Source organism: Panthera onca, chromosome C2, assembly GCF_046562875.1.
Source record: "Panthera onca isolate mPanOnc1 chromosome C2, mPanOnc1 haplotype 2, whole genome shotgun sequence".
Classification (NCBI taxonomy): Eukaryota; Metazoa; Chordata; class Mammalia; order Carnivora; family Felidae; genus Panthera; species Panthera onca.
Genome location: NC_138347.1, coordinates 157,633,608 through 157,649,208, shown reverse-complemented (window position 1 = coordinate 157,649,208; position 15,601 = coordinate 157,633,608). Strand labels below are relative to the sequence as shown.

Sequence of the window (15,601 nt, the reverse complement as noted above, 5' to 3'; positions counted from 1 at the left end):
TGTTTTAATTTTTATTTTTTTTATTATTTATTTTATTTTTTTAATTTCATTTTTTATTTTTTTAAATTTACATCCTAATTAGTTAGCGTATGGTGCAACAATGATTTCAGGAGTAGATTCCTTAGTTCCTCTTACCCATTTAGCCCATCCCCCTCCCACAACCCCTCCCGTAACCCTCAGTTTGTTCTCCATATTTATGAGTCTCTTCTGTTTTGTCCCCCTCCCTGTTTTTATATTATTTTTGTTTCTCTTCCCTTATGTTCATCTGTTTTGTCTCTTAAAGTCTTCATATGAGTGAAGTCATATGATTTTTATCTTTCTCTGACTAATTTCACTTAGCATAATACCCTCCAGTTCCATCCACGTAGTTGCAATTGGCAAGATTCCATTCTTTTTGATTGCCGAGTAATACTCCATTGTGTAGATATACCACATTTTCCTTATCCATTCATCCATTGATGGACATTTGGGCTCTTTCCATACTTTGGCTATTGCTGATAGTGCTGCTATAAACATGGGGGTGCATGTGTCCCTTCTAAACAGCAGACCTATATCCCATGGATAAATGCCTAGTAGTGCAATTTCTGGGTGGTAGGGTAGTTCTATTTTTAGTTTTTTGAGGAACCTCCATACTGTTTTCCAGAGTGGCTCTACCAGCTTGCATTGCCACCAACAGTGCAAAAGAGATCGTCTTTCTGTGCATCCTCTCCAACATCTGTTGTTGCCTGAGTTGTTAATGTTAGCCATTCTGACAGGTGTGAGGCGGTATCTCATTGTGGTTTTGATTTGTATTTCCCAGATGATGAGTGATGTTGAGTATTTTTTCATGTGTCGGTTGGCCATCTGGATGTCTTCTTTGGAGAAGTGTCTATGATGTCTTTTGCCCATTTCTTCACTGGATTATTTGTTTTTTGGATGTTGAGTTTGATAACTTCTTTGTAGATTTTGGATACTAGTCCTTTATCTGATATGTCATTTGGAAATATTTTCTCCCATTCTGTCTGTTGCCTTTTAGTTTTGCTGATTGTTTTCTTCACTGTGCAGAAGCTTTTTATTTTGATGAGGTCCCAGTAGTTCCTTTTTGCTTTTGTTTCCCTTGGCTCTGGAGACGTGTTGAGTACCAGGTTGCTGCAGGCAAGATAAAAGAGGTTTTTACCTGCTTTCTCCTCAAGGATTTTGATGGCTTCCTGTCTTACATTGAGGTCTTTCATCCATATTGAGTTTATTTTTGTGTATGCTGTAAGAAAGTGGTCCAGGTTCATTCTTCTGCATGTCATTGTCCAGTTTTCCCAGCACCACTTGCTGAAGAGACTGTCTTTATTCCATTGGATATTCTTTCCTGCTTTGTCAAAGATTAGTTGTCCATATGTTTGTGGGTCCATTTCTGGCTTCTCTATTCTGTTCCATTGATCTGAGTGTCTGTTTTTGTGCCAGTATCATACTGTCTTGATGGTTACAGCTTTGTAATATAGCTTGAAGTCTGGGATTGTGATGCCTCCTGCTTTGGTTTTCTTTTTCAAGATTGCTTTGGCTCTTCGGGGTCTTTTCTGGTTCCATACAAATTTTAGGATTATTTGTTCTAGCTCTGTGAAGAATAGCTGGTATTATTTTTGATAGGGATTGTATTGAATATGTAGATTGCTTTGGGTAGTATTGACATTTTAACAATATTTGTTCTTCCTATCCAGGAGCATGGAATCTTTCTCCATTTTTTTGTGTCTTCTTCAGTTTCTTTCATAAGCTTTCTATAGTTTTCAGCATATAGATTTTTCATCTTTTTGGTTAGATTTATTCCTAGGTATTTTATGTTTTTTTGTGCAACTGTAAATGGGATCGATTCCTTGATTTCTCTTTCTGTTGCTTCATTGTTGGTGTATAGGAATGCAACCGATTTGTGTGCATTGATTTTATATCCTGCAACTTTGCTGAATTCATGAATCAATTCCAGCAGGTTTTTTTTGGTGGAATCTTTAGGGTTTTCCATATACAGTGTCATGTCATCTGCGAAGAGTGAAAGTTTGACCTCCTCCTGGCCGATTTGGATGCCTTTTATTTCTTTGTGTTGTCTGATTGCAGAGGCTAAGATTGAATAACAGTGGTGAGAGTGGACATCCCTGTCTTGTTCCTGACCTTAGGGGGAAAGCTCTCTCTGACGATGTTTTAATCAGATTGTTTGTTTTTTTGTTATTGTTGTGTAGTATGAGTTCCTTATATATTTTGGATATTAACCTATTATCAGATATATCATTTGCAAATATCTTCTTTCATTCAGTAGGTTGCCTTTTCGTTTTCTTTATGGTTTCCTTTGCATAGCAAAGGTTTTTAGCTTGATGTAGACCCAATGGTTTGTTTTTGCTTTTGTTGCTCTTGCCTGAGGAGACAGAACCAAAAAAATAGTGCTGAGACCAGTGTCCAGGAGTCTACTGCCTGTGTTTTTTTGTTTGTTTGTTTTTGTTGTTGTTGTTGTTGTTTTTTAAGGCGTTGTATGGTTTCAGGTCTTACATTTGAATTTTTAATCCATTTTGAGTTTATTTTTGTATATGGTGTCAGTAGTTGATCTTTTTTCATTCTTTTGCATGTAGCTGTAGTTTTCCCAGCACCATTTTTTGAAGAGATTGTCTTTTCCCCATTTGTGTATTCTTGCCTCCTTTGGCAAAGATTAATTGAGCATATCTACATGGGTTCATTTCTGGCTCTCTGTTCTGTTCCATAGATCTATATGCCTTTTTCTGTGTGTGCCATTACCATACTGTTCTGATTACTGTATCTTTGTAGTGTAGTTTGAAATCTGGAAACATGATACCTCCAGATTTATTCTTCTTTCTCAAGATGGCTTTGGTTATTCAGGGTGTTTTGTTGTTCCATACAAATTTTAGAGTTATTTATTCTAATTCTGTGAAAAATGCCATTGGTATTTTGATAGGAATTGCATTGAGTTTGTAGATTGCTTTGGTTAATACGAACATTTTAACAATATTAATTCTTCTAATCCATGAACACAGTATGTCTTTTCATTTATTTTTATCTCCAATTTCTTCCATCAATGACTTAAAGTTTTCAAGAGTATAGGTCTTTCACCTCATTAGTTAAATTAATCCTATTTATTTTATTCTTTCTGATGCAGTTTTAAATGGAATTGTTTTCTTAATTTCTTCCTATAATATTTTACTATTAGTATATAGAAACATGTAGATTTCTGTATATTAATTATACATTATTCATCTTTACTGAATTCATTTAATCTAATTTTTGTGGATTCTTTAGGTTTTTCTATATATAATATGTTATCTGCAAATAGTGACAGTTTTACTTCCTCCTTATCAATTTGAATGCCTTTTATTCCTTTTTGCTCTCTGATTATTGCAGCAAGAACTTCCAGTACTATATTGAATAAAAGTGGTGAAGGGTGGACATCCTTTTCTTATTCCTAATCTTGAGTGTGATATTATCTGTGTTTTTTTGTCATATGTGGCTTTTATTACATTGAGGTATGTTCTCACTATACACATTTGGTTGAGAGTTTTTACCGTAAATGGATGTAAAATTTTGTCAAATACTTCTTCTGCATCTATTGAGATAATCATTTGATTTTTATCCTTCATTTTGTGAATGTGTGAATTTTGTGTGAATTGATTTGAGGACATTGAACCATCCTTGCATCCCTGAAATAAATTCCATTTGATTATGATGCGTGATCCTTTTAATGTATTATTGAATTTGTTTTTCATTTTGTTAAGGACTTTTGCATCCTGGCCTGATACTGGCCTGCGATACTGGCTTGTGATTTTCTTTTTTTGTTGTATCTTTGTCTGGTTTTGGTATCAGGGTAATTCTGGTTTCATAGAATTAATTTGGAAATGTTCCTTTCTCTTTAACTTTTTGGAATAGTTTGAGACGGATTGATACTAACTTTTCTTTAGCTTTTTTTAGTGTCTATTTATTTTTCAGAAAGAGGGTGGGGGAGGGGCAGAGAGCAAGGAAGACAGAACCCCAAGTAGGCTTCAGGCTCTGAGCTATCAGCACAGAGCCAGATGCCGGGTGAACTCATTAACCACGAGATCATGACCTGAGCCAAAGTCAGATGTTTAAATGACTGAGCCACTCAGGTGCCCTGATACCAACTTTTCCTTAAATGTTTGGTAGGATTTACCTGTGAAACTGGTTCTGGACTTTTGTTTGTTGGAAGTTTTTTGATTACTGATTCAGTTTCATTACTAGTAATCAGTCTGTTTAGATTTCCTCTTTCTTCCCTTTTGTCTTCTGTGAAGATTGGATGTTTCCAGGAGTTTATCAATTTCTTCTATCATGTAACTCTTGGTAGTAGTTTCTTAAAATCCTTTGTAATTTATATGGTTACTCTTTTCTTCTTTTCTTTCTTTCTTTCTTTCTTTCTTTCTTTCTTTCTCCCTCCTCCTCCTCCTCTTCCTTCTCCTCCTCCTTCTTCTCCTTCTTCTTTGATGAATCTGGTTTATCAATTTTATTCATCTTTTTAAGGAACCAGCTACTAGTTTCATTGATCTTTACTATTGTTTTATAAGTCTTCATTTTATTTATTTCCACTTTGATCTTTATTATTTCCTTCCTTCCATTAACTTTGGGCTTTGTTCTTCCAGTTTATTTAGGTGTAAGGTTAGATTGTTTATTTGAGATTTTTTTGGTTTCTTGAGGTAAGCCTCTACTGCTATAAACTTCACTCTTACAACTGCCTTTGCTGAGTCTCATTGATTTTGGAATGTAGTGCTTCCATTTTTATTTGTCTCAAGGTATTTTTTTTATTTCCTCATTGATTTCATTGGTTGCTCATTGTAGTTGATTTATGGTTTTATACCGTTGTGTTCAGAAAAGATGTTTCATAAGATTTCAACCTTCAATTTATTGAAACTTGTTTTTGCTCTACTATGTGATTTATCTTGTTAAATGTTCCATGTGAATGTCAAAAGAATGTGTATTCTGCTGGTTTTGGATGGAAATTTTTGTATGTATCTGCTAAATCCATCTGGTTTAATGTGTCATTAAACCATCTGTGTGTGTGTGTGTGTGTGTGTGGTTTTGTTTTTTATTGATTTTCTGCCTGTATGATCTATTTGTTGATATAAGTGGGGCATTAAAGTCCCCTATTCTTATTGTATTATTGTCAGTTTTTACCTTTTAATCTGTTCATATTTGCTTTATATATTTCAGTGCTTTCATGTAGGGTGCATTGATATTTACAATTGTTGTATCCTCTTGTTGGATTGAGTTTTTCAATTATTATGTAATTCTTTGTCTATTACAGCCTTTCATTTACAGTCTATTTTGTCTAATAGAAATATTGCTACCCTGGCTTTCTTTTCATTTTTATTTTCATGGAATACCTTTTTTCATCACTTCACATTTAGTCTGTATGTGTCTTTAGGTCTGAAGTGAGTCTCTTTTAGACAGCATATAGATGGGGCTTGTTTATTTACCTGTTCAGTCACCCTTTATCTTTTGAATAAAATAACACTTGGAACACTTAGCCCATTTGTATTTAAATTACTGATTTGTACTTATTGCCATTTTGTCAATTGTTTTTGGTTGTTTTTTTCTTCTTCTGTGTTCCTTCTTTTCCTCCTTTCCCTTGTGATTTGATGACTTTCTTTAGTGTTGTGTTTGAATTCCTTATTTTTTGTGTATCTATTATAGGTTTCTGTTTGTGATTACTATGAGGTTCACATATAATACCCTATGTGTATAGCAGTCTGTATTAAGTTGATGGTTGCTTAAGTTTGAATGCTTTCTAAAAGCGCTACATTTTTACTCTCACCTCTCCCTGTTTTATGTTTTTGACATATTTTGCGTCTTTTTATCTTGTGTATCTCTTAACTGTCATAGATATCATTCACTTTACTACTTGTGTCTTTTAATCATCATACCCTCTTTGTAAGCAGTTAATCTACCGCGTCTGGTATATGCTTGCTGTTACAGTTAGATTTTTTTCTTTCAAAATTTTCTTCTAGTTAGGGCCTTTTCTACTTAAATCCCTTTAACATTTCCTGTAAAGCTGGTTTAGTGGTGAACTCTTTTGTCTGGGAAACTCTTTATCTCTATCTACTTCAGTCCTGAATGATAACCTTGCTGGGGAGTGTTTCTCTTTGTGGGTTTTTTCCTTTCAGCGCTTTGAATATGTTGTGCCACTCCCTCCTGACCTCCAAATTTGGTGAAAAATCAACTGATCGTATTTCGGGTGTTCCCATGTACGTAACTAGTTGCTTATCTCCTGTTGCTTTTCATATTTTCTCTTTAATTTTTGACGTTTTAATTATTTTGTGTCTTGGTATGGACCTCTTTGGGTTCATCTTGTTTGGGGCTCTTTCCTTTTTGGACATGGATATATTTTCTTGTTGAGGTTAGGGACGTTTTCAGTTGTAACTACTTCAAATAAGATTTCTGCCCCTTTCTCTTTCTCTTTCCTTTCTGGGACCTCTGTAATGCAATTGTTATTACCCTTGATCTCTTTTTTTTTTTTCAACGTTTTTTTTTTTTTTTTTTTTTTATTTATTTTTGGGACAGAGAGAGACAGAGCATGAGCGGGGGAGGGGCAGAGAGAGAGGGAGACACAGAATCGGAAACAGGCTCCAGGCTCCGAGCCATCAGCCCAGAGCCTGACGCGGGGCTCCAACTCACAGACCGCGAGATCGTGACCTGGCTGAAGTCGGACGCTTAACCGACTGCGCCACCCAGGCGCCCCATACCCTTGATCTCTTAAGGTCCTGAAGGTCTCTTAAACTGTCTTCAGTTTTTGAAATTCTTTTTTCTTTTTGCCATTCAGCTAGGGTCATTTCCATTACCCTGTTTTCCAGATCACTGATCCAGTTTTCTGCATCTTCTAATCTGCTGTTGATTCTCTCTAGTGTATTTTTCAACTCAGTTATTATAGTCTTTGTCTCTGGTTCCCTTTTTATCTTTTTTTTTTTTTTTTTTTTTTTTTAATCTCTTGAAGTTCTTGCTGTGTTCATCCATTCTTCACCTGAGTTTAATGAGCATCTTCGTGACCATTACTTTGAACTCTTTATCGGGTAGATGGTTTATCTCTTTTTCACGGAGTTTTCTGAGGTTTTGTCATATTCCTCGCTCTTCCCATCTTGCCTCTCTATGTTTGCTTGTGTGTATTAGGTAGATCAGCCATGTCTGTTCTTGAGCGAGAGGCCTTCTGTAGAAGGTGTACTGTGGGCCCAAAAGTGCATTCTCCCGCTGGTCACCAGAATCCGGAGCTCCAGTGGTGTCCTTTGTGTGTTTCCTTCTGTTCTGGCTGAGCTGCAACTGTTGTGGGCCCGTGGTGGGTGGGAGCCCCTTTAGGGGAATGACAGTGAAGGTGGAGGTGACCTGGTGAGTGTGATAAGGTGGGAGCCACTTTGGGGGCTGCCTGCCAGGGAGGGGAGGGTTAAGTGGGTCAGGTCTGCAGGGGAATATGAGGGTGGGGCTAACAGTGCTAGCAAGGTAGAGGAGAATCAGAACTGTTTCTTGGGGCGCCTGGATGGCTTAGTGGGTTAAGCATCTGATTCTTGATTTCGGTTCGGGTCACGATCTCACTGTTGGTGGGTTCCCACTCCGAATCGGGCTCTGCATTGACAGTGCAGAGCCTGCTTGGGATTTTCTGTCTCCCTTTCTCTCTGCCCCTCCTGGGCTTATGCTTTCTGTCTCTCTCAAAAATAAATCAATAAACTTTAAAAAAATAAAAGAACTGTTTCTCAGCAGTACTAGGCACCTGCCACTGCTTCCCTTCATGGAGGAAATTCCTGCAGTTTCCTGCACCTCTGGCACATGCCCTAAAGTTAGTCAGTAAATCTCCTTCACGTATGGCCCAGATGCTTTTCAAACTGTTGCCTCTGCGCTGGGTCTTGGAGTGAGTAGGTGCATGGGTCTTTGAAGAGTGGAGTCTCGGTTTCTTATCGCCCTCTGGCTCTCTTGGGATTAAACCCTGCTGATTTTCAAAGCCAGACATTTGGGGGGCCCATCTTCCCAGTGCTGGTCCCCAGTGCAAGTTTGCCCCATGGAGGGCTGGAACCCCTCGGTCCTCAGGGAGGACCCCCCTACGTGTGATATCTCCCCCACTTGTGGGTCGCCATGCTGGGGTGTGGGTCCTGATCACACCACTTCTCTGCCCCTGCTGTGCTTCTTGGTGTGACTCTCTGTAGCTCTAGAGGATCTGTTCTGCTAGTCTTCCGGTCATTCTCAGAGGGTTGTTGTGTGTGTAGTTGTAGCCTCGGAGCGTCTGGACGAGGTGAGCTCAGGATCCTCTGCTCTGCCATCTTGATCCTCGCAGAAGCAGGAGTTTCTATCTTTAAAGGGGCCGGCACAGCATCATATTTTCCTTTGAAGGTAAGGGTCATTTGAATTACATTCTTAGCTGACAAGAGAAAGTTAAAGGATTAAAAGCAAAGCCTCTATTTTTAGAAGCTGAAATTGGAACCATGCTTTTGGCATAGATGGTGAAGAGAAGCCTGGTAATTTAGGACATGAGGCTGTATATTCTCTCTGGGTCCTTCAGTTCACGGTCCTATTTTTAGAAGTAGCTGGTTTGTATGCCTGCCTCGAGAGTCATCTGTAGTGGAATGCAGTCAGTTTTTTAAAAAGAACTTAGTAAAATAGTTTACATGTTGTCAGTTCACAGTTGAATAACTTGATATAGCAATTGGAAAGCATAATGCTGGAAGAAAGAATAAGGTACAGCTGTGCATCCTCAAATGAGAGAGAAGAATCAGAACCGTTGTGGGTCACTGACTTCCATGTGAGCTGAAGAAAAACCCTCTGAAACACTTCAGAATAAAAATATTAAGAAATGGGTTTGATGGCACCAGTGGCTAATATAAATTAAACCATGTACCTTTCCCCCCTTATTAATGTGTCTGTGCATGTTTTGAGTGTATACCTTTCTTAGTCATTAAGGATTTCATCACAACCCTAGCTTTTTAAGACTTTTTTTGATAACTTATGTCTGAGATATAATAGTAACAATCATCTATTAAGAATTTTTCTTCCAGACCCAGACTTTTCCCACTTTTGGCATCACATCTCTCCTATTTAGCATTATTTGCTCATTTCTTTTTTTTTTTAATTTTTTGTTGATGTTTTAATTATTTTTAAGACAGAGAGAGACAGAGCATGAGTGGGGATGGGGCAGAGAGAGAGGGAGACACAGAATCTGAAGCAGGCTCCAGGCTCCGAGCTGTCAGCACAGAGCCCGACGCGGGGCTCGAACTCACGAACTGTGAGATCGTGACCTGGGCTGAAGTCGGACGCTCAACCGACTGAGCCACCCGGGCGCCCCTCTTTGCTCATTTCTAAGAAATTAGCCATACCTTTAAATTACTCTGAAGACTTTATGATAGGACGTCTGTCTTGAGAATACTCTCTCTCTTTGTTATATGTAGTATTTCAACATGAAACACAACATGTTCCCACCCCCCATGCTGCAGACATTCTTTTGCCCTCCTCTTTGAGGGACCTGTTGCCTAATACGCCCGTCACTTGTCTTTGGTGAGGAGGTAGATAGGAGATAAGGGAGACAGCCCTTGTGAGAGGTGAGCTGGCAAACCTCGGAGAACTCCAAGCTTATCAGTAGATGCAAACAGCAGAGCATGTTCTCTTTATGCAAACTCCGACTTGGCACCAGCTATATTCTTTGTTAGACATTGTACCAGCAACTTGTGAGCGAAGTACTCTGTCTCCCCACACATGGCACAAGGCGTTGCCTCAGAGTTCCCCCTGCCTGCTGAGCACACTTCCTCTTAAGACCCGAACGCCCACCCACCCGGTGAATCACTCTAAGTATATGGATGAGAGGATGCCCTGCTTTCATTTATTATCACCAGGGGATATCGTCTTTGGTTCAATTCACTCGCCTCTTTCCACTATGTGTGCGAGCGGATAAAATCATACCAGATGACTGGCTGCTGAAAGTATGATTTTATTTGATTTTGACATTTGCTGTTTGTAAACATAAGCCCTTGTTATCAGATTAGAAAGGGTGAAAATGATCCCGCAGATACTCAGTATCAACAAGAATGAAAGGAACTGAACGTTGTCTTACCTTCACTTTGGTGGGAGGGACAGATTGGTAAAGTCTTTCTAGGGGCGGTTTTATAGTAGATGTTTAAATTTAAAATACGTGTGCTCTTGGACCCAACGGTTCTACTTCTAAATGTATATGAGACAATAGTGGGCAGGTGGGAAAAGATACGTGTATAACAATTTTACCTTTTATAATAGCAAAGGAAAAAGGAAGGGAAACAAGTATTTTTCAACAGAGGATTAAATTATAGCACTTCATACAAGGGAATATGATGATACCGTTAAAAAGGACATTTCACGTCTGCAGGTATTGGCATTGAGAACCATTTATCATACACTGCTGGGTGAGAAAAGGTTACAGAACACTGTGGTGTAGAATGATCCGACTTTTGTTTTTATAATGTGCATTTATGGGTGTATGTTTTAAAGTCTGATATTGCATGAAATTGCTATTTACGCTGGTTATTTTTTGTGGGAGGAAGAGAATAACTGGTGTCTCTCAGTTCTAATTTGTACATTTCTGTATGGTTTTACATTTTACGTAAACTTGTATTGCTTCCATAGTCAAAATAGCCAAGATGTTTACATGGTGAAGAACAAAGGAATATCTGCCTTCAGAGTAGTAGGCGGTGATCTTTGCGTAGCACTGCTTCCTTCCTGGGCTGTCTTCACAGCATTCGAAAAAGTGTATCATGCCATGAGCAATCTCAGATCCGTTTTATGTAGCTTGGCACCATTTGCCTTCACAGTGAGAAGATTGCTCACCTCTGGCCTCGTGATTCAGGTGTTCCCGCTGCACGATAACGAAGCCTTGAAGAAACTGGAGGACACCTGGTACACTCGCTTTACTCTCAAGTGTCAGCCCATAGGTGCGTGTCGAGGGAGGTCATGTGATTTGGCGCCTGGGGCCATGAGCACCCTTTCCCCTCCCCCCCTCCATTGTTTGGATATCCTTTAACCTGACTCAGATTAGAGGGGGCCCTGTCGTACTGACTCTTTTAACGTGTTCCTGCCTTAGTTAGGAGAATAAGGATAGGGCAAAAGAGCTTATCCCAGTGTACTCTCACCCACCTCCATAGACCGATCTGACACATTACCTTAAAAAAAAAACAAAAAACGTTTTAACGGCATGGAATTAACCAAGACGTAATAGCCCCGTTACTGCACCACCTCAGCCCCTGCATCCCACCCTGGGCCCAGCGCTGGATGCTTTCGCAAGCCCGGCGCTCACTCGAGTAGATACGGCCGGCAAAGGATGATAGTGTTTGCGACCCTTTTGAGTTAGCTTGTGTTGCGTTCACAGAATATTAACAGTGATGTTGCTTGTCCCTTCTTTTGCCCAGTGCTTTTCTGAAGGTAATAGATACGTGAGTTCCCATGGCTGTTCTAGAAGTTAACGTGTAGAATATTGTTCTGCGCTTTTGAATAACTTTTTTGCAGTGTGCTGAGAAATTTGCCATGATACATTGATGAAAATTTATAGTTTTGGATAGTGGGAGCAGACACTGTGGATGGGAAGGCTTCTTTGAAAAGAACATCTACAACTGTGATATTGAAGTGGGAGTAAGGTGGGGAGCATAAATTGAAACCCCCAAATTAAAATGGTTCATTGGCTATGGCTGGATTTAAACTAAGACCGTGGAGATTTGGGACAAGCCCCGAGGTGGGTTTTCCTTTGGGAAGAAGGCATCCATCAGCTAGGGAAGCAAAGGGAGGACAGTCCCAGGGTGCCTGGAGAGCAGCCACCGCAGCTGTGGCCTGGGCTGTGAGCTGGGGAAAGCGTCAGGCTTGCCGTCCAGGCAGGCGCGGTCTTTGTGGTGCACGGAAGACGGGTTGACCATCACGCGCTGATTGGGAGATGAGGGTATGAAATGATCCCCACGTACCTAAAAAAACAAATGGTGAAAGTCGTTGGTAGTCTGTACTTCAGTTGTTTTTTTTTTTTGCTTTTTATTGTAGACCATATTCGTGGCTACTTCGGGGAAACAATTGCTCTTTACTTTGGATTTTTGGAATATTTCACTGTTGCCTTAATCCCCATGGCGGTCATTGGGTTACCTTACTACTTATTTGTGTGGGAAGACTATGACAAGTATGTGATCTTCGCCTCCTTCAACCTCATCTGGTCCACAGTGATCCTGGAAGTGTGGAAGCGTGGCTGTGCCAATATGACCTACAGGTGGGGGACACTTGTCATGAAGAGACAGTTTGAGGAGCCCCGGCCAGGATTCCATGGGGTCCTGGGTATCAATCCCGTCACCGGCAGGAAGGAACCTCTGTACCCCAGCTACAAGAGGCAGTTGCGCATTTACCTGGTCTCTCTGCCGTTTGTGTGCCTCTGCCTCTATTTCTCCCTGTATGTCATGATGATTTACTTTGACATGGAGGCCTGGGCCTTGAGTCTGCACGACAATAGTGGATCCGAGTGGACCAGTGTCCTGTTGTATGTGCCCAGCGTCATCTATGCCATTGTGATTGAGATCATGAACCGCCTCTATCGATACGCTGCTGAGTTTCTAACTTCGTGGGGTAAGACTTGATGCTTGTATTTATGCCTTGTTTGCCTATCAGAAATGTTGCTTGGCTCAGAGGATTCCTATCACTGCTACCTGGCAAAGCAGGGAGGTGTGGCTCTGGGTGCACTCTCGAGACTGGGGGAGGGGTTCGTCAGTTTTGTGGGCTCCGTGTCTCTCAGCTCCTGGTTATCGTGGCACTCACATAGTGTTAGTCACTGCACTCCAGGTGCCCGGCTGGCTCTTTGTCCATGGTGTCTCATTTTTACCTCCTCAGGACGCCATGAAATGGAAGTTTGTTTATCTTCAGGGATAAAGACACAGAGAGTTAGCAAGATTCAGACAAATTGTAGAGCCAGGCTAACCCAGACTCTGTGTCCAAAACCTGTGATCCCAGTGCCATAATGTGGTATTTTCCATTGAGGATAAAGTAGATTGAATTACCTTCAGATACTTTGGCCAAATGAACAACGTCTGGTATCTGGAAACCAGTTGTTTAGTTGCTTATAGGACCGAGGTTTGCCTTTGGCCTTCGTGTAGCGGGTACCCTTGTATGTATCTGTGGTACAAGGAACTGGTCATGGTTTAAAAATGCTCTGGACAGGCCATTTGCTCTGTAGTTATTCACTCAAACAAGTAAATATGCAGTGCGATTTCCTATGAAGAAGTCTATGCCTTAATTTCATGGACCATAAAGATGTTTTAAATTATTTTTGTCAGTCTTTTAGCAACTATTATCCATCGAGTCCTTTCCATGTGCTGTTACTGGACTAAGCTTTTGTGTTATTTATTGTCCCGACAGGGACCCTGGGAGAAGCGGGTGTCCGCCTTGTTTTTGTAGCGAGGAGGCTGAATGTCGGCAGGTTCAGTGACTTGCCCAGGACAGACATTGGCTGAATAGCTGGGCTGGCGCTCCAGTGCAGGCGAGCCTCACACCGCCTCTCTGCAGGGTGACACTTCTCTTCGGGAGTGTCTTTGCCCTGCTGTCTTGGGGCCAGGACTGTGTCTCCTTTCCGTAGCTCAGGAGGGAATTTTGAGTTGCTCTTTGAGTGAATCCTTGTAAGGCACATGGACAGACACTTTATCGCCCTCTTCAGAGGTTGCGGTCAGTTTCACTGTGACCACTTGTCCAGGGTCTTTTTCTGGGTGGCTGTCTGTGGGATCGTTTGCCAACACTTCCCATGATTCTTTGTTGCAGTAATACTTTAAGAATAATTTCAGGGGCACCTGGGTGGCTCAGTGGGTTAAGCACCCGACTCTTGATGTTGGCTCAGGCCACGATCTTACAGTTTGTGGGTTCAAGCCCCGTGTCAGGCTCCGCGCTCGTGGTGTAGAGCCTGCTTGGGATTCTTTCTCTCTCCACCCCTCCCCCACTCTCTCTCGTTTCTCTCTCAAAAATAAATAAATAAACATTTAAAAAAAAAATTTTCAGAACACCGTGCTCTTGTAGTACTGTGGAAAATGTGTCCTAATCTTCGTTTCTTCCTGTGCGATGTTCTTGAGGATAAGCGGCAGCCTGATTGACAGTCTGGCACATTTACTCACCGAGGCTCCGTTGCCTGATGTCTCTGCCTCAGCACATCTGCCTTTACCCCACGACAGCCTACCATACCGCTTTCTTATCTGAGACAAATTTCCTCTCCTGTTTCCTTTTGTAGAGAATCACAGATTGGAATCTGCCTACCAGAATCATCTAATTCTGAAAGTTTTAGTGGTGAGTAGAGTTTTTATGTACAAATCCATTTGAATTATGAAGCTTACGTATACTGGTTAATACTTAGAAATGTAAATACGAAAACCGGCTTCTAATTTAAGATATCAGATGGTTAATATATTTTGTACAGGTAGGCAGGATTGATTACGCGTGCTTACATATATGTTCAGTGCTCTTACTACAATTGTGCACGTGGTCTAAGTCTTCAAGTATAGAAATTAAGATAGCCAATTTCTAGTTATTTAAAAAACTAAGCACATTACAGACATGTTTCTGTCTTTTTCCTTTTGGTGACTTCTTTGCTTCACTATTTAACAATTCTTTCCGTTGCCCACAGTCTGTTTAGTGATGGACCATTAACTTTTTTTTCCTTTTTTTTTTTTTCCTTTTTGAAAGAAATTTCTAAAGTCTAATAGGTTCCCAGCATGTTTTGGTGGGTGGGAGGGAGGAAATGGAGAGAAGGCGTAGTGTAACCTGCTTGCTGTTTGTGTAAAAGCTCACACATTATGCCCTTTTCCCACTATTATAAAAAAGAAGTGCCAGCTTGGTAGCACTTGGTTTGTCAGGAGCTTACCGCAGCCATTGGTAGCATGACTGAGGATCGAGAAGGCCGTAGAAAGAGTCCTCTGACCTCTCGACTGAACCACAGTCCGTGTATCTTACTCCCAAGAAAGGGTTCTGGAGAAAAGAGTTTCTGTTCCAGCCAAGAAATCATTGTCGGAAGCTTGTTACCTGGTTGTTCAGGCCTTAAGAGATCACAAAGCTCTGACAGGAAGGTGCTTAGGTTTATGGGAGTAGGTCTGATTATAGAGGCAAGTGTGGCAAGTAAAATGCAGCATTTTTTACAAATAGGTAATGCAAAACGAACAGTTTTAGCAGTTTGGACTTTAGAAAAGGGGCAAGCAGCCATGCATCTCTAAAAAGTCTTTGAAGGCCTCGTTCTAGCACTGCGAGATGCTTGACGTGCAGAATGCTGGTGCTGTCTGGCTGGCCTGGCGTCTCTCCGTGGGGCCCGGTGGGCCAGGCCTTGCCGGGAAGGAAGCGCGTCCTCCGGCACCTCAGTGTTAGCGGGGAGTCCGGGTGGACCCCGTTGCCGGGTCCGCAGGGCTCCTCAAGTGAACGGGGGGTGGGGGGGGCTGGGCAGAGGTGAGGTGGGCAGGGAGCGAGCCCGCCCAGGCCATCCGGCTTGCCGGTGGGGGCCGGGAAAGGCTGGGCCTTGCTCTTCCTCTTCCGTTAGAATGTAGCAGAAATGTGCGGGTGCTCCTCTGTTCCGCTGTTCCCTCAGGCCGTGGGTCCCAAACCAGTTCGCTGTCCAAGCTGTTGGCAGCTGTCAGAGGTCTCC

The 15,601-nt window shown here is 41.3% G+C and overlaps 1 protein-coding gene across 8 annotated transcripts in view; it reads left to right on the top strand.

The window, feature by feature from the left end:
* The window catches only part of ANO10 (anoctamin 10), a 285,102-nt gene that overhangs the window by 78,478 nt on the left and 191,023 nt on the right, over window positions 1–15,601 (top strand). For all 8 annotated transcript variants that reach the window (XR_009611897.2, XM_078432533.2, XM_060638069.3 and 5 more), the window contains exons 5-7: window positions 10,782–10,901; window positions 11,992–12,561; window positions 14,204–14,259. Coding sequence is in view for 7 of the 8 variants with exons in the window: in XM_078432533.2 (XP_078288659.1) it covers window positions 10,782–10,901; window positions 11,992–12,561; window positions 14,204–14,259 (746 nt within the window). In the remaining variant the exon portion in view is untranslated. The remainder of the gene's footprint in view (window positions 1–10,781; window positions 10,902–11,991; window positions 12,562–14,203; window positions 14,260–15,601) is intronic.